Raw genomic sequence first — 19,342 nt, forward strand, 5'->3', positions numbered from 1 at the left:
AGTAAGTTTCCGCATGGAATTGTACTTTATTTTTGGCATATAATCGTTGTTCAGCACTTTTTGTAAATTATTAGAAGTAATAGCTGCATCAACTGTTGTATCAACCTTTATTATTAATACATTTACATCAGTAATAAACAGCAGGTTAAAATAATGCTATTTCTTCTGTAACATTACTGTAACATATAATACTATTGCTCCAGTCCGGTGTCCAATCTCAGTTTTACCCTTAATACAAACTCGTACAGTCCGGTGTTCTACAAGCGCTTCGCGAATCGATTCGATCGGGTCTTTAAAATGATTCTGTTCATAAGAACGAGTCGTTCATGAATCAGGCATCACAATCAGCGTCGTATAACGGGATCTGTGACTCGGCAGGGCGATGGCTCGGACCCTACACCGAGACAAAATAAAGCTGGACACGGAAAACCACTGCACTCCATCGCACCGTGTTTAATAAGCGCGTGACTGACAGCGAGCGCGCGGCCGGCGGTCCGGTGACGTCAGAGGAGCGGCTGTCCTCTCATTGTCTGTAAAACCGCTCGTTTTCGTCACTTACACCTGATTTAAACGCGTCCACGTGACTTCTGTGTTCTCCGCGGTCGCGTATTACATTTAAATGTATAATCTAAGATCAAATGCTGTTTGTTTGTGATCTGACACGCTGTTTGTGTATAAATCAGAGGGGAGTCAGTCTGGTGCTACTGTAAGCTGTGATCAGAAGATACGTGCTTTATAACGTGTTGTGTTTGCTCTGCATGCTGTCAGAACTAGTATGCTGCTTGATATATGTTGACAGAGCTGCGGCTGGGGGTCAGATTGTGTCCGGACACCCCAGCCATCCCCCCGAGGGCCGTGGCTCTGCTGGACCCAGAGGTCAGAAGGGGCCCAGGGGTTTCTAGGGGCCCACAGCAATTTCCTAATCGTGCTTTTAAGAAGGTCCTAGAATTCCTATCTCCGGCCGGGTTGTGGGCTGTCCATGCCGGTGTCCTGCTGCGGGACCGTCCATCACGGCTCCTCTCCGAGGAGGATCATCCAGAAGAACCCAGGAATCAGGACTTGTTTGAGTCAGCCGTGCTCTTCTGTTGGACTGAGGATGCTGCGGACTGCTCTCAGTCTGGAGCGAGACGAGGAGCAGGAGGACGAAGGAGAAGACCTGAGGGATGGTGGGATACCGTTCATTATTAACAGGGGGGGTCTGCCCATAAACGAGGAGACCTGGGAGCAGATGTGGCGGCACGTGGCCCGCATCCACCCGGATGGAGAAGCAGTGGCCAGGAGGATACGGGGAACCAGCGACCTCCCCAAGGTACAGCTTCACATGAGAAACCTGAACAAACACCCGGTGGGTGTTCTTCTGGGGGCCCTTTCCCATGTTAAAACAAAAAATAATGCACATAAAGTGCTCTGGTTTCACTCATTAACTTTGTAATTAGTATGCAAAAAATGATTCTTTAGTACTTCTTAACAACATCTCAACTCTGCTATTTGGGGACACCATGAATATGAACTAAAATGTGTCACTATCTCTGTATTTAAAACATGTATTTAATAACTGCTCGTAGAAACCATCTTTCAGTGGTGACTGTTTATTTATTTAAATAAAGAGATAGTATGTTAAAAGCGCATTTTAGTGCATATTCACGGTTTCCTGAAATAGCACAGTTGAGATATTCTGAAGTTTAATAAAGAATAATTTTTAGCATACGAAGTATAAAATTAGTATTTGAAAATAGAGCACTTTAAGTATTAATAAAGAACATAGATCTGTAGGTCTTGGGAAAATTTTCTTTTAAAGTAATGTTACAATATTGATTACTCCCTAAAAGAAGTAACTAACTACTTTACTTAGTTACTTTTAATGGAAAGTAATGTGCTAGTTACTTTTGAGTTACTTATTAAATCTGGGCAGGGCTTGCTTTTTTGTTTCTAATATAAAAAGATCTTCTTTTACAAATATAAAAACCTTTTCACATAAAAAGTGAAGTGAATGTGCCTCAGGCTGAAGGAAACTGAACAGTAGATCACGCTGCTTAAACTAATCACGTGAAGAATATGATGCAGGAGAACAAAGTTCAACAATATTCAGCCATAACTCAAATCAAACACAAATACATTTACACAATACAAGCACATTTTTGCTTATTAGTGTGGTTGAACTGGATCATCAAAGGTCAGGAAAAAAAAAAAAGAATAATAAAATGCCATCTAACATTTTGCACTGGTGAGCCTTTTTCTTAGGTGCACCAGAACAAAAGTTAAACCAGCTGGCCACACTCTCTCTAGCAGCACAATCTTCCAGACTTGGCCCATCTCCACTGATTCTGATCAGATCTTCACTGTGTGTGAATGAAGGGATGCTCTAGTGTCCGATTTGAACAGCTAAACACTGCCTAAACAGCTTATACTACAGTTTCAGCTATTAAAATACTTCAGTTTTGTATGTAATAGCAAAGTGATTATGTTTAATTTCATTTTTTTTATTTTAATTTTTTTATTATTAAGTTAATTTAAGGAGGGAAAAAAAAACGTTTGGAGCATATATATTTTTTTACTTTTTATTTATTTATTTTTTTTATTTTTTTATAACGACCAAGCAACCAGCGGCAGATAGTGAGCTTATGTTTGATCAGTTTAGCATTTCAAATCATCACGACTTGCCTAAAATAAAATGTATAAATATAAAGTTCAAGCATATAACAATGTTTAAACGTTAGACCCAGATAAATGTGCGCTATATCCAATAGATGCTTCAGGACATGGAGACACCAGCATGATCACTTGCATTATTTTTCAGTAAATACATTGTTGTTTTTGCTCATTAAGGTAAGAGTAATGCATCATTTGTAACTGCAAAGGGTCTACTTTTATTTGTGTGCACTCACAACATCAGCAAAAAGTTGTGCTTTTAGAAAATAAAGAAAACAAACATGATGCACTTTATGCGGCTCTTCTTTAACAGGAGTACATTAATGAACCGAAACTCAGTGAATGCATGCCTCACAGACATAATAAATGTGTCTATACAAAGGTTTAAATGACTACTTAACGAAATAAAACAAATCGAAAACAAAAAAAACTCGTTATGTACAGTTACGTAACTGAATTCAACTTTAAGATGTTTTTCTCAGGGCCAGACCTCATTGAAAAAGTTTTAGAAATATTTCAGACGAAGGATACAATGAGGTTTTGCTTAAGAAGCTTCGGTGCTGTCATTGAAGCAAAAGAGATGCAATAGATACCAAGACATCTGTGATTCATGATCCTATTCTAACTCTTACATTACAGCTCTGCGGTGATGATGAAGTTCACATCACCCTACAACAAAAGTTTGTTGATCACAATCTTCATGAATAAGCACAACCTTTATGAATTTTGGAGCCGAAATACAAGTCAGTGTCCAAGACTAATGTTATATAGAAGACTAATGTCCTGATCCCTTCTTGTCCCATTTAGATACTTGTTAGTCACTTCAAGGGGTTTTTACTTAGATATTTAATGTTGTGGAATAAAACATGAAAATATCTTGAGTTTATGTTCACCATAGACCGTATTTAAGGCATTTAACCCATAACCCATTTAAAAAAAAAAAAAAAAAAAAAAACGAATCAACTTAAGGACGATGGACACAGAAGTGCTAAAATTAGAACTCATTTCTGGGTTTTGGTCTATAAAAATACCTCATCCCTGCAGCACTCTATTAGTGCTATCAGTGATATATCCCAGCAGTTTGAAGACTGCTTTCCGTCTGTCTTACTGGCTTTATTTCTTTAATTCGTCCCCTGTGGAATGATCAGAGCAGATGCATCTAATCAATATCCATTGAGTTCAGCCGAACCCAGATCCAGACCGTTACTGCTCCGCTGATATATAAACACTCTAAATATAAAAGTTTCTTTATTGGCAATTTTTTAATCCATGAAACACCTTTTACATCCATGGAATCTTTCCATTGCACAAAAAGGATTTTCACACTAAGAAATAAGTGGTTTTTAAAGGTTCTTTGGGGAACTAAAAATAGTTATTCTATGGCATCACCGTGAAAAACAGCTTTTGACTCCTATATAGTCTATTAGGCTAGTGACACTGCCCCTGAATTTTCGAGATACCCCTACCGGAGGTAGAACTAAACCCAACAATGTTTTTCTTAATCTCTAAGGTCTCCCATAAATGAAATGGATTCTTGGCTAAAAATATTTTACTGCTAAGATTGTTAAATTAACAGATATTGTTATACACCCCAAAATCAATAAAGGACAAAAATATAGCCTGTCCGTATGGGAGTTAAGGCATATAAACTAATGCAGATCAATCACACAAGCTCTGAGAGCTTTGAAACTTGACATGTTTGTAGTCAGGAAGTTGATTTAACTACTAGAAAAGACTGGATGTGAATATCTTGATGTATGGAATAAATAGACACATGTAAACACATATCTAAAATAAGCGGACATGCACAAATTTAATATCTATGCAGAATGTTTTCATTTACTTTGTGCTTGCTTTGCCTGGCATTATCATAGAAACACATATGATGGCTTGTTGGAAAGGTGGGGTTGTGCTGAATCCAGCAATACCAAATATGTAAATATATGATAAAAGAGAAGTGTTCTGTCACTCAATGTATGAGGTGTCTAAAATGAATGAAAATGGAACACTGACATAATTGAGTCCAAACCCATTCATTATCAGTGGTGAGGAGAATGTTGAGAAATTCAAATATAAGAGACATCAAAAAATATTAAATATGGCACCTTGTACTATATGGAAACAAAGATTGAAATCGAAAGATAACACCTTACCATAGCACAAACAGGAGACCAGGAGTTTTAACTTAATGAACTTTTTAATAAAACTATAACTTAACTTCATACAATACAACCTAAATTACTGTCTTAAATAAAACAAATGGCAATCTAACTAAAGAAACAAACACTCTTCGGGGAAATGAGCCCTGTCTTCTCAGGCTGTTTAGTTTATTTTCTAGCAGCAACCATTTGGAACATCAACTGCTTTTGGTAACCATTGGAGAAGGGTCTGGCTGCAGACTTGCACTTGCACTCTCAGACACTGCTTCTGCTAGCGACGTCACTTGCAGTCTTTATTTTTTATTTTGTTCTATTTATTGATAACTTTTTGTTTGAATTTCCCAACATTTTATAACAGTTGCCATGTGGCGAAGACAAGAAAAAATAAACTAAATTACAATGTCAATTGCAATCGCTACTTGCACTCTTCGCTACCTGTGACTTCACTTGCAATCAACACAAATCGTGCATGTTGCCACTGGAGACAAGACGCTGTGGTTGTGATTAAACGATTAAAACTAATTTAGTACTATAACGTACAGGGTCCTGCAAGAAAAAGACAAGCACAGACCTTGGCCACAGAACAGCAGAATATGAACGCAATGCACAAAGTCTTTTGTTAAGCGTTTTCCTCCTGTAGAAAAAACCTAACACTTAATATGGCATAATGTATTCAGACACATTAAGTTCAATTAAAAGATCAAATTCGATATATAGTTATTATTCAATTTACTGCAAGTCAAGCAGATGGCTATGAACACAATGTGCAAACTTTGTCCTCCCATACAACATAACACTTAATGTGGCCTAATAACAGACTAAGATGATAAAGACAATTTAGTAGGCCTAGCCTATATGTCTTGTTGTTGACTCTAAGTATATACAGACCAGCAAATATGAACGGCATTATGCATTAAGTGATTTTAAAAGGATCAACTCCGTACAGGCAAGAAGACGAGTACAGAACGCAGTGCGTTAAATTGTACATTAAACATTTTCCTCCTATAGAAAATCATTATAAATAAAACACATAATGTAGGTTAATGGACAAAGACAGTGATATAAACAAGTTGTAGACAGTTTATTCTATATGGAAAAATGCTTAATGTGAAACTTTGCGTGTTGCGTTTATTCTGGGCTCACCTGCTTGCCTGTACATATTAGTTATGTATTTTAATAAAGTAGAGAAGCATGAGTTTGGCCTTTCTCATCTATGTCCATTATGCCACATTTTGCGGTATGTGAGGAAAATACTATACTATACTATACTACATATTCCTTATATTAATGAACTGTACATTTAATTTGATATTTTAATAGCATCTTAATATATTAAGCCATGTTAAGTGTTTTTTTTTCTATGCTTAGCTAGAGACTTTGTGCAAATGTTCATATTCTGGTGTTCTGGCCATGGATTTGCCGATCTTGTCTTTTTCTCGCAGGACCCTGTACGTTATAGTACTAAATTAGTTTTAATAATTTAATCACCACCACAGCGTCTTGTCTCCATTGGCAACATGCACGATTTGTGTTGATTGCAAGTGATGTCACAGGTAGCGGAGAGTTCAAGTAGCAATTGCAAGTGACATTGTAATTTAGTTTCTTTTTTCTTGTCTTCACAACCTGGCTTTATAAAATGTTGGGAAATTCAAACGAAAAGTAATAAAAAAAATAAACAAAATAAAAAATAAAGACTGCAAGTGATGTCACTAGCGGGAGTGCAAATGTCTGAGTGTGCAAGTCTGAGAGTGTAAGTACAAGCCTGCAGCCAGACCCTCTTGAAACATTTTGGGGTCAACCCCCCATGATGTTACAACTGCAACACACCACTCATCCACATTGTCATCTGTGACAAAGTGGGTCATATTTGGACAGTCAGGGCAAGAGCAAAACCCTGTGCAGGTCAAGCCCACAGAAAGACACTGGCATTTGGTGGCATCGGTGCAGTTTTCGTTTTTACAGTAGAGGTGGGTGAGGTCTCTAACTCCTTTAGGTGCTGGTGCCTTCTGGAACATCACAGATTAAATGCAGCCACCTTCTCTGAGCCTTCATCCTCTACCAACTGGGTTCCAGAGAAGAGTTTTGGCCAGGTGGCTGTGATGCCACACTGCTGTTAGGTACATGGCTCTCAGCACATGTTGCTGGAAGCCATCTTCTGTTGGGGGTAGATTTGCTGCTGACACCTCAGTTCATCCAGGTTGGTGCTAGGATGCCCATCTTGGTGCCTCTTCTTTGTCTTTCAAGATCTTTGATTGAGTGTTGGTGGTCATATCTATCAAAAACTATAACGACACAGCTGTTACCTTCCTTTCCCATTAAAGTTGCGATCTTTTTCCAGACACACTCACCCAGGTCATTGTACGTTTGAAAGGCTGAATCATTGAGCATTTGAAGAAGATCCATGCCATCAATGATATATGCTGATGGTTCTTTTACACTTGGCAGCTGCTGTTGTCTTCTTTATGCTTCCATCATCAAAAAACAAAGAGGGTGGGACAAAATCATGTTTAATCTGAGATACAAGATTTTTATGACTTGGGAGTGGGGAGATACGAGGTTATGCACTCATTGATAAGAATGATACAGACACAGACGTCGTTGCTGCCAGCAGTGTTCATCAAAGTCTGCGGTCGTGTCGAGCCTTTTGACAAGAGATAAGTCTTTAAGGGGTAACTAAACCCCTGGTCAGAGCCTGACTCCACCCACTGGCAATATTTGAAAAATGTTAAAAAGTGGGCAGAGCACAGCGGAGATAGAGGGGACAAACCAAGGGCAGGGCTGAGCCGGTGGGGCGTGAACCTGAGACCCTCAGTGACAGATTAATTGACAGCTGCTGTTAGAGTCGCTAAAATGGAGAGTGACTCTAGTGACGCAAGTAGTTTTGCAACAGAGCGTTCATTTCAAGTAGAGGACTTTTCTCCCCCACCTTCACCTGAAGTGGAGGATGTCGAGGTGTCTGAGGACACAGGGCCAGGGCCTGAGCTATATCAATTCAAGCCACTGGCTCAAACTGCGGTCTTAACTCCCGGATTCTGATAGGCATTCGATGATGCTAGTGAAGCATCCGTGTAAGAGAGAATGGGGCCAGTCTCCTAGTAAAGCACTGCGTCGCTTTTCAGCGTGAGCTGTGTGGAGCATTACAGCTGTGTGGACCATTACCGAAGCATTACAGCTATGGATTTTTAACAAAACAAGCCTACTCAAATGTATCTAACCTAACGATTTTCATTCGTTATTGTAAGAAATGAAAAACAGTTATGCAAAGATAGGCTTACTTGGCGCCAGTAGACAGACCTTTTTTCTCCCATAAATAAAACCTGTTGGCCTACTTGGGGCATTTTACATGCACAGTGCCAACTTTGAGTCAGTAAAATAATAATAAAAACAATAATTTAATGCTGGTATCCAAAACATTTAATTCAATACAAGTAGAATTAGAAATTAGATACATTTTAAAACTTCAATGCACAAGTATAATAAGCCTAGTAATAATAACCCTAGTACTATCGATCATAACATACTTCTACAGAGACTGGAAAACTGGGTTGGGCTTTCTGGGATGGTACTCAAATGGTTCAGGTCATACTTAGAAGGGAGAGGCTATTATGTGAGTCTAGGAGAGCATAAGTCTAAGTGGACGTCCATGACATGTGGAGTGCCACAAGGGTCAATTCTTGCACCGCTCTTGTTTAGCCTGTATATGCTTCCACTAAGTCAAATAATGAGAAAGAACCAAATTGCCTATCACAGCTATGCTGATGATACCCAGATTTACCGGCATGTCTGCTGCTTTAAATTCTCGAGCTCATTACAGCAGGATTGATTCTGATTGGTTGGCAATGTTTTATCGTTCATCAGGGGGGAAAATCATTCTGAAAGTGATTCCAACGATATTGTTTCTTTATTGTTATAGTTATGGTGTGGACTCTGCTATTCTTTAATATTGAGAACAATTTTTAGAACTATATCTTTATCGTTATCTTTATAGTTATCGTGCTTGGTGTGAAGGGCCTTTAGCGGGCAAAATCCTCAATAAATAAGCACTTTAACATCTGAAGACCGGAGGAGGTTTGGAGAGAAGCTCAAAATTTGTATTGGTGACAAAATCGAAGCTATTCAAAGCAAATATGAAATCTGGGATGACAAAAAACGTTGGTCCGACTCGCCCGTGTCTTGGCCACCAATCTGCTGGGGAGACATTTATTCTTATTTAATAGAAACCCCTGGACCCTTCACTCATGAAAGATTAAAGGCTTTCAAAAGTCTGAAGGCCTATGATTATTTTGTTTCTCAAAAAGTTGGGCCAATCTTTTCTGCCAAACAGAAAGCAGTGATCGTGCTAAAAGCAGAGGTTAGACCTGGCCAAGCAGAGTCACAGCATGATTCGCATCTCCCGTGGGTGATCGCCAAAGAGAACGGCAAAATAATCACTGCTCACTGCGACTGCAAATCCGGGTAAGTCTTCATTGATCAGTGTTCTTATTTACTTATTTATTTACTGAAAATTTAGTGACTGTTGTACCAATTCAATTGTTTTCAGTGTGAGACTTTCAATGGCGTCTGTACTAATGGTGAAAAATTGTATATCACAGCTTACACATTTCTCCTTCTTACAAATCCAGTCTTGGAGAAACATGCAGTCGTGTAGCAGCTTTAATGTTTAAAGTAGAAGCAGCTGTCAGGATAGGACTTACAAATGCTGCATGTACTAGTGAGGCTTGCAGCAAAGCACAGCTACAGAATGATGTGAGGAACATAGTCTGGGTGCTGTGGATTGCGGTTTGGGACACCTGAATCAGAAAGCGAAAACATATGACTCGGTTGATTTGACTCAGTTTTATTTATTTTTATTCAATCTTCTATAAATACATAGTCACTAAGACTTACCATGAACAAAATGTGCCTCACAAACTCGATCAGAAGCTGCAGGCTTTCTTCGGAACGTCCAGGTTCAATCGCCTAATTGCACGCAACCATTTCTTTCATTTTTCGCTATCCTTTTCGGAGGGAATTCGAAAAAACTTTTTATCAGGCCCCCAACTAACCGTACAATCGACCACACAGCAAGAGTGAACCATCCTCTTCTCTAAATCCTCCTCCAAACGTGCAAAACAATCAAATTACAGGTATCTAGCGGTGTTTCCTGCCACACGATTCCCATGATGCAACGCGACAAACATAAACAATGACATCACAAAAGATCCGCCTATTGACTCCCTCTGCCAATGCATTGATAAAATTAATAGTTGGATGTGCCAGAGCTTTCTTCAGCTAAACAAGGAAAAAACTGAAGTCATTGCATTTGGAAACAAACATGAAGTGTTCAAGGTGAATGCATACCTTGACTCTAGGGGTCAAACAACTAAAAATCATGTCAGGAATCTTGGTGTGATTCTGGAGACCGGCCTGAGTTTCAGTAGTCATGTCAAAGCAGTAGCTAAATCAGCATACTATCATCTCAAAAACATTGCAAGAATTAGAGGTTTTGTTTCCAGCCAAGACATGGAGAAACTTGTTCATGCCTTCATCACCAGCAGGGTGGACTATTGTAATGGCCTCCTCACCGGCCTTCCCAAAAAGACCATTAGACAGCTGCAGCTCATGCAGAACACTGCTGCCAGGATTATGACTAGAACCAGAAAATCTGAGCATATCACACCAGTCCTCAGGTCCTTACACTGGCTTCCAGTTAAATATAGGATTGATTTTAAAGTACTTTTACTCGTATATAAGTCACTAAATGACCTAGGACCGAAATATATTGCAGATATGTTCACTGAATATAAACCTAACAGAGCACTCAGATCACTAGGATCAAGTCAGTTAGAAATACCAAAGGTTCACACAAAACAAGGGGAGTCCTCCTTTAGTTACTATGCTGCCTGCAGTTGGAATCTGCTTCCAGAAGAGATCAGATGTGCTAAAACACTAGTAACATTTAAATCTAGACTCAAAACTCATTGTTTAGCTGTGCATTTATTAAATGAGCACTGTGCAATGTCCGAACTGATTGCACTATATTTTCACTTTTTTTTATGTAAAATCATTTTCTAACTGTTTTTAAATTCATTTTAGTTAAGCAGTGTTTTTCATAATTTTAAAAGTTTTAAAATTGCTTGTCTTTATTTTTATTATTTTTCTTCATGATTATTTTACTTTATTTTATGTAAAGCACTTTGAATTACCATTGTGTATGAAATGTGCTATATAAATAAACTTGCCTTGCCTTGCCTAGTAATAAGTAGACATTTAAAATACATCAATAACTGATATCATAGTTTAAAATAGATAAAATCAGAGTTAAGGCTTGCTTTATGTGTTGCTCGACGAGGATTTCTCAATCGTTGCGACTTTAAATCCTGAGGACACAAAATGCCGTGGAAGTTCCTGCCGCGGAGGGAAGAAGAGGTGGCGTTACGAGGATTCTCAGACAGTTGAAGTGCCCAATGGAGTTAAGAGAATTGCTCTCAATCTATTTTCAACACTTTAGATTGTTTACCACGTGGGGTTTGACCAATAGCATTGAATTGTGAAAAAATATGAAATAGACAAAATTTGGACATGCGAGGATTCTGCCCGTCAGTGACGATATTTTAATAAAGGTGTTCCATTCCAGTGTTAACCTGATTCAATTGGATCTGTGGTTCATATGAATTGTATAGTATACTGTGCCTTATGAAATGTATCATTATTAAATGTATCATAAATATAGATCAGCACTTACCTAATGTAAGTTACTTTGCAGTAACCATGAATTTGTCAACATTTCTCTCTCCACTGTTAATGTGATTTGGACTTGAGGCTATTTTGTCCATCGTTCTTTCATTTTGGACACCTCATACATTGAGTGACAGAACACTTCTCTTTTATTATATATTTACATATTAATAATTTAAGTTGTATTGTGTGAAGTTAAGTTATAGTTTTATTAAAAAGTTCATTAAGTTAAAACTCCTGGTCTCCTGTTTGTGCTATGGTAAGGTGTTATCTTTCGATTTCAATCTTTGTTTCCATATAGTACAAGGTGCCATATTTAATATTTTTTGATGTCTCTTATATTTGAATTTCTCAACATTCTCCTCACCACTGATAATGAATGGGTTTGGACTCAATTATGTCAGTGTTCCATTTTCATTCATTTTGGACACCTCATACATTGAGTGACAGAACACTTCTCTTTTATCATATATTTACATATTTGGTATTGCTGGATTCAGCACAACCCCACCTTTCCAACAAGCCATCATATGTGTTTCTATGATAATGCCAGGCAAAGCAAGCACAAAGTAAATGAAAACATTCTGCATAGATATAAAATTTGTGCATGTCCGCTTATTTTAGATATGTGTTTACATGTGTCTATTTATTCCATACATCAAGATATTCACATCCAGTCTTTTCTAGTAGTTAAATCAACTTCCTGACTACAAACATGTCAAGTTTCAAAGCTCTCAGAGCTTGTGTGATTGATCTGCATTAGTTTATATGCCTTAACTCCCATACGGACAGGCTATATTTTAGTCCTTTATTGGTTTTGTGGTGTATAACAATATCTGTTAATTTAACAATCTTAGCAGTAAAATATTTTTAGCCAAGAATCCATTTCATATATGGGAGACCTTAGAGATTAAGAAAAACATTGTTGGGTTTAGTTCTACCTCCGGTAGGGGTATCTCGAAAACTAAAGCACTTTTTGACCATTTGTCACTAGCCTATATTACCATCCTTTCACACTGAATCAAGGACTGATCAGCTTGGACTGTATATCATGGTCTGTCGTTAATTAACATGACGTGATGTCTCTGTCCAGCTGTTAACTCTTCTTTAACCCTGTAGATACCAGTACCAAGTGTGCCTACATTCCAGCCCAACAGCAGTATTCCCCAGCGTCTGGAAGCCATACAGAGATACATCAGGGACTTGCAGTATCCTTTCTTTCTCGCTCGTCTGTCAGGAGAGACATCGATGTGCTGATGTTGTTCCTCATTGTTACTGTATGCTGAATGAACTTTATAATGTCGGTAAATTGTTCATTATTGGAGTAGACTCTATCACACTGGTCCAGACTCTATCATGAACACTGGTCAGGAATCGGTCAGCATGAACTAATGCTGTAGATCATTTTAAAGAAATAGTTCGCCCAAACTAGTTTGGTGGTTTATGATACCAAACTCCAAAAAGAACAAAGAAAAAAGTTAAAATCATAAAATATAACTCGTCAGGAAGTCATGATTCAAAAAACATGACATTTCTTTTAATAAACTAGTTTATTTATCATTCCTCTGTTGAGGAACAGTGAAAGTAAAGCTTCTGGAAACAAACGCTCCTCAAAAGATCCTGAGGATCAGATTTGAGACTCTAAAACATGATTGATGTAGAATCAAGTAAAGCTGAGCTGCTTCAGTCCAGTAAGAGTTCATCTGGAGATATTACTGACCTTATTCTGACCTTTACTTGATCACAATCAGACAAGATTTGACAGCAAAAACACGTTTTCAGTGAACAGAGACTTTGGGTTTGGCGATTGTTGTCCATTACATTTTTTCGAGTGATTTCAGCTTATTGTCATGTTGTAGGCAGATGGAATTTAGGCCACAAGAGCTCAGTGTTTTTCACTCTGATGATGATGACAGCTGAAATATCAGAAAATGTCAAGAACAATGAAACATTGTGTGTGCTGTTGGTTTGGCCAATGTTTGACACAATGATTTGTTACATGACATTTTTCTCTGTATATATATTCAGAAATTCTCATGATATATTTCACTCATAATATAGGTTATTTTCTATAAACTTTGATATATTGGCTGACTTTATATAGTGCATTGTTTTTCTCCTGACAGTGTTCTGAGCTTAACGTTGTCTGTCAGATACAATCACACTGGAACACAGTTTTTTGAGATCAAGAAGATCAGGCCACTCACAGCGTAAGACCCGTCCACACATCTGTCTACTTTCATAAAGCTTTATCCTTCAATTAAAGCAAACTCCTGCTGTTAGCTTACGAAATTCAGTACTTTCAATTATTATTATTATTATTATTATTAATAATAGACCTTATAATTAATTTTCATCTTTTAAAAATATAATTTGCAAACAGACTCTTGTTGCATAATTATCTACAATGTGTTTTTCAGATTGATGGACATTGCCAAGGAAATGACAAGAGAATCTCTACCAATTAAATGTTTGGAAGCCGTTATCCTCGGAATGTATCCTTTACTTGAACTGGATTGAAAATATTAAAATTTTAATAACATATACATTGAGCATATGAAAAGTGTAATAGCTGCACTCATACAAGTTGTGTTTGTGGTTGGTTCAGGCTAGCTTTGAACTTCTCCATCATTCAATAACAGCTGCTTCAGATGTGTCATTCAGAAACAATCTGGACTGAAAATGCTGCTTAAAGTGTTCGGATCAAAGTGAAATTATCAAATTATGTTTTGGTTTTGATAGAAGCTTTTGCTGTAGCATTTTCAACCAGCTGATCTTGTTTATTACTAAAGGACATTCAGCAAGTAATGCATTGCAATCGTCTGGTCTTATGGATTTATTTCTTCTTCTTTTTTCTTTTTTTTTTGGACAATAATGTTAATATGTTTTACATGTTTATATGTATTCTTATTCAAAATGCACTCAACTAACTTCTAGTATGTAGTAAATACAGAGCCACTGAATAAATATAGAGTTGTTTTCCATTAAAATCCCATTTTCATGAAATGAAAACAACAGAGGACCTAATACAGAGCTTTGTGGCACTCCATATTTAATTTGTGTTAGTTTTGACAGTTCGTTTTCCACAAAAAGTGGTAGCAATAATACAAACATCTTAATGCTTGTTCACAAATGTTAATATAATACTCTAATCTGTCCAAGAGAATGGCATGATCTTTGGTGTTAAAGGCAGCGATTGAATAGTATAAGAAATTAGATTAAACCCCAATCAGGATATAAAATTAACTCTGATAAGTTCAGTCATTGTGCTATGGCTAAATTCTGATCTAAACTAAAAATTTATGACATAAATGGAAAATTTGAGATGGATCTATAATTAACTTATGTTTACTTGTTGATCAAAATAAGTTCCGAATCCAGTTCATTCTTTATGTAATCTTCTAAACATTTTAGTGACATAAAGAAGGATGAAGGATTTCTTGGGTGTCCTGGAGATGTCCAGAATTAAGGGCTTAGACAGATTTGTAAAGATTATTGCCTGCTGGGTCCATAAAAGTGCTCTGTCAGACTGTCTTAAATGGTAAAGACATAATAAAAACTAAACTAGATAAAACAAAAGGTGAAAAAAAAAGATTTTGATTAGATAGTTCTTAAATATGAAAACAATGTAGCCTAAAATGTTTATTAATTTGTAATTGGACACTGATGGAAAGCTTGTTTTATTTTTTAAATGAAACGTATGGATAAATCTTTCTCATTGACATCAGCATGAATTTAGAAAGTAGATTTTCATTTCATGCTGACTTTAACACTCCCTCTCTACACAGCTGTCTGTTGTATATATTACCACTGACTCCCTTAACACAGCTGATGCTTCAGTTACCTCACCAACAGCATGCCGACCGTCGAGCGGTTTCCTCTCAGCTTTAAAACGCAATTCTCAGGGAGTCATTTTCGTCACATTGTGCTGGGTGTCCACAGCGGCGGTCGCTTTGGTGCTCTGGGCATCAGTCGCCGCGAGGATTTGATGTACAAACCGCTGGAGTACAAAACACTCACGGACCTCCTTCAAGAGTTCCAGGTGGCTTATCGGAGGTACTGGCACACACTGTGCAAGGTCAAGATCGGTCATTATGTGTCACACGACCCACACAGTGTGGAGCAGATTGAGTGGAAGCATTCGGTGCTGGATGTGGACAAGCTGTCCAAAGAAGAGCTGAGGAAAGAGTTGGAGAGACACACTCGGGATATGAGGTTGAAGGTACGGATGATACACCTATGGTTAAATCATAATACTGCTGACAGTACCAAATTGTGTGTAGAAACAAAGGTGCTATCAGTAATTTTGTAAGGAATACCTCACATAAAATTTACCTGACCGGTATCAGAGAAATGTGTCTCAGAAATGACATGCTTTCAGCAAATGTAAAGGTGAAGGTGTGCTGCACCAAATGGAATTGCAAAAATGATTATTTACAAACAGGTTTCTCAAAAACTTTTATCGTACTTCTCTAGGTTGTCTAAATGCAAAATGGATCCAACACAGAGCCTTGTGGCATTCCATACTCAATTTGCATTAGATTTGACTGTTCCTCTTGTAAAAAAAAGTGGCAGGCGATCATGCAAACTTCTTAATTCTTGTCCACAAAAGCAAAATGAATTTCTCTAATCTGTCCAAGAAAATGGCATAATCTTTGGTGTCAAAGGCAGCACTAAAATAAAGTATTACTAGACAAGATTTGTACACTTATTTAGTGACACTAGTGATATCTGCCAGGTAGCATAAACATTTTACGCTAATGTTTAATTTGGTGCTAATCTACCTCCTTCCAAACACAACCAGGACATCCCACTGCCATTTTGTTAGAAGATTTACTTTCACTGGATCTTCCCAAGCCTCCAAAACATCTCACATCTTTTGAGGGGTGTTTATTTCTTCATCTTTCAATCATCTTTTTATTGGAGATATAGTGTGACCACTGATATTTAGATCATTTTATGTCAGAATCTGCTGTACTGTTATAAAGATCTCATTGATTTACATTGTAAGCATCAAAATTTAATCTCAATTTACTAAATTGCATATTTATTTTCATCCTGTTTTTTTTTGTTCTCCATATTTTCATTGTATCAGATTATATGCCTAAATGCCTGATGGATCAAATGTGATACTAAAACAAACAACACATGAAGATGGATTTTTTTTTTATTATTATCTAAAGGTTCAATAAACTGTTCCATTTCAAATAATCAGAAGGTTTCATGTCTTATGTTGATAATCACACCACATGCGTTGAGTTTAGTGGTTGACTGAGGTCTGTGTTTCAGATTGGTAAAGCTGCTCCACCATCACCGCCTAAAGACAGGAAGAAGGATATGGGATCTCCTCTGAGGACCCCATGCAGTCCGATGCGCAAGAACAGCCAAAGCGACAGACGGTACTTACAGATCAAACAGAACACTGATACAGTTACAACACAACATCTGACAAACAGGTGGTGCTGTTTTACAGGTCATCAGTGGAGAAGCGGGCCGGGCCGGCAGGGCCCACGGCTGATGTGAACGGATACCAGATCAGGGTCTGAGAGAATGAAGAGACAAAGGCCGAAACAGCCGTGAGAGGATGAAGATGTGTGTTCACTTGAAGACGTATCATGCTACACAGAGAATGTGTTCACTTATAAGGGTAGACATGAACACCTTCTCTAATCATTCATTCAGTAGAATAGCCACATTAGGAACAATGCATCATATTTATATTCATTTCAATACTTTTCATATTTAATCTGTAAATACAATGCAAGTTAACCTTTAACTCTACTAGAGGATAGCCTGTAGTCCATTTTTGGGGCCTTGGATCAGTTTTTGGACTGCAATCATTTTCTGGCTCAGTGTTTTTGTCTTGTTTTCCGGTATAGTCTTTACATTTCTAAATCATTCAAGAAACTTTTTCTTTTGAAGCAAAACAACTTAATTTTGAGTCTTGTTTTCTTTGGGGGGGGGGGGAGGAAGTAGTAAATATTTGCTGGAAACAAGTAAAAAATATGTGTCACTGGTGTCAAATGTTTAGTTTTATTGTTTTTAGCCTCTAGTAAATATTTCTTGATAGAAAAATGGGTTGCACTTTATTTTACAGTATGTGTACTAACATGTACTTATAGTGTACTTACAGTGTATTTATCTAAGAAAGTTCTGGTAATACAAGGTAACTACATGGGGTAGGGTTAGGTTTAGGGGTAGGTTCAGGTTAAATACCTAATTATTACATGGTTATTGTAATTACTATAATAAGTACATAAGTATGTACATGAGGAACAGGACTGTAAAATAAAGTGCTACCGAAAAATCTTTAGATCATTTTAATGGAAAACAGAACAAAAAATAAAATTTTCTAGCTTCCCCTTTTAATGCAGTTTATTTTTCTGAGCATGCTGGCAAATATGTGTTTGTTTTGAACAAACTCACTTCTTTTTGATGCGCAGAGTTAAGACTCGGTTTCATTTAGTTTCTAGAGTATACCAAGGCTCGTTAATATATAATTTGTAGTTGTGGTGCTCATTCATTTTTGGTGGGTGCTTCGAAATCTTTAAAGTTGGGCGCACCAGTGCTAACAAGTAAAAAAAGTTAATTTTCGAGCCCTGTACACGCATCTTGATATTTGAATATTTAGATACTTGCACTGGAAAACAAGACAAAAATACAGAAGATATATAATTTTTTTTTTTGCAGTGTTGCAATCCCCCCGACACACTTTTTGCACTTAGCGACACTTATAGTATAGACATTTCTTATTTAGTCATCAGGTTTCATGAGTGATTCCAGCCTGAACTACAACAGAGCAAATATTTGGCTTTGAAAGAGGAAAAGCACTCCCACTGGTGAATCTGATGGCTTTAGTACTGATCATGATACCGCTTTAATTGACATGTGTGTATGTAAATGATGTTGCAGATCAGAATATACAGGGTTCAGTAGTTATGAATGCAGCCCTCGCTCCCTGTAGGTTTAGAAATGTTTTTAACTTTTGAAAGACTGGATGCTCAATTATACACATCCAAGTTTTTAAAGTCAACATGAAATTGACTTGAATTCATGTTCCTGCCCTTAAATATTTCATCATTGCATCATATGCTAGAGAAATAGCCTAAATGTTTGTCTTTATAATCTTTCATCAAAATATGTCATGCTTCTCCCCTGATGTCACGTTCTCATAATGACCAACCAACTATCATTCATTGATTTCTCTGTTGAATACCTCGTAATGTGTTGTGACTGTGAGCATCATTTCATGTTGACTTTAGGAGTAGCGTGGTGTAGACATGTAACAGTCTGTTTCATTAGCAGATGTTCTCCTACAGTAGACACACACTTGTGAGACACTATGAAGTGCACTAGTGTGATTCTGATGTGTGCAGAAGACACTGATGCTGGTGCTGTTAAAGGTTCTTCATTAGAACTGCATCCTGCCACATGATTCACTAACTGTGTGTGATTAACAGATGTTGCTGTTGTTGATTTTTCACTCTGACGTCACGGCACTGAATGTCTTTCAAACACTCACTGGCTCTTTTGTGACACTTGAAACTGAAATGTACAATAAATTGCCTATAAATTGTTTTTGTCAAACAAGAAACATGTTTCTGTCGTGTTACATCTTACTTCTGATACTCCAGATTAAAGTGCTAAAACATACAAAATATTACAAGCATACGTCACAAAAATAGTAACATATTCATCAATGTTACATTTTTTAATTTAATAAATACATGCAAGCACTTTACAGTAAGGTTCCATTAGTTAATGCTTTAACAATGAGCCATAAATTTAAGTATTTATTAATCTTTGTTAACGTGTTA

General features: G+C 37.3%; 1 protein-coding gene across 1 annotated transcript; it reads left to right on the forward strand.

The window, feature by feature from the left end:
• Positions 1 to 290: 290 nt before the first annotated feature.
• vash1 (vasohibin 1) lies at positions 291 to 19,119 on the forward strand. Its single transcript, XM_026285236.1, has 7 exons — positions 291 to 1,309; positions 12,645 to 12,733; positions 13,679 to 13,735; positions 13,946 to 14,020; positions 15,366 to 15,747; positions 16,815 to 16,924; positions 16,999 to 19,119. The coding sequence occupies exons 1-7, from the start codon at positions 980 to 982 to the stop codon at positions 17,069 to 17,071; spliced, it is 1,116 nt and encodes a 371-aa protein (XP_026141021.1). The 5' UTR covers positions 291 to 979; the 3' UTR covers positions 17,072 to 19,119.
• Positions 19,120 to 19,342: the final 223 nt, after the last annotated feature.

Source organism: Carassius auratus, chromosome 17, assembly GCF_003368295.1.
Source record: "Carassius auratus strain Wakin chromosome 17, ASM336829v1, whole genome shotgun sequence".
Taxonomy (NCBI): domain Eukaryota; kingdom Metazoa; phylum Chordata; class Actinopteri; order Cypriniformes; family Cyprinidae; genus Carassius; species Carassius auratus.

Bases quoted from the DNA above. Each gene is read 5' to 3' on its own strand.
- vash1 (XM_026285236.1), top strand. From the start codon at position 980: ATGCCGGTGTCCTGCTGCGGGACCGTCCATCACGGCTCCTCTCCGAGG. The intron at 1,310-12,644 runs GTACAGCTTCAC...TTAACCCTGTAG, and splicing joins GAACCAGCGACCTCCCCAAG to ATACCAGTACCAAGTGTGCC. The intron at 16,925-16,998 runs GTACTTACAGAT...GCTGTTTTACAG, and splicing joins AACAGCCAAAGCGACAGACG to GTCATCAGTGGAGAAGCGGG.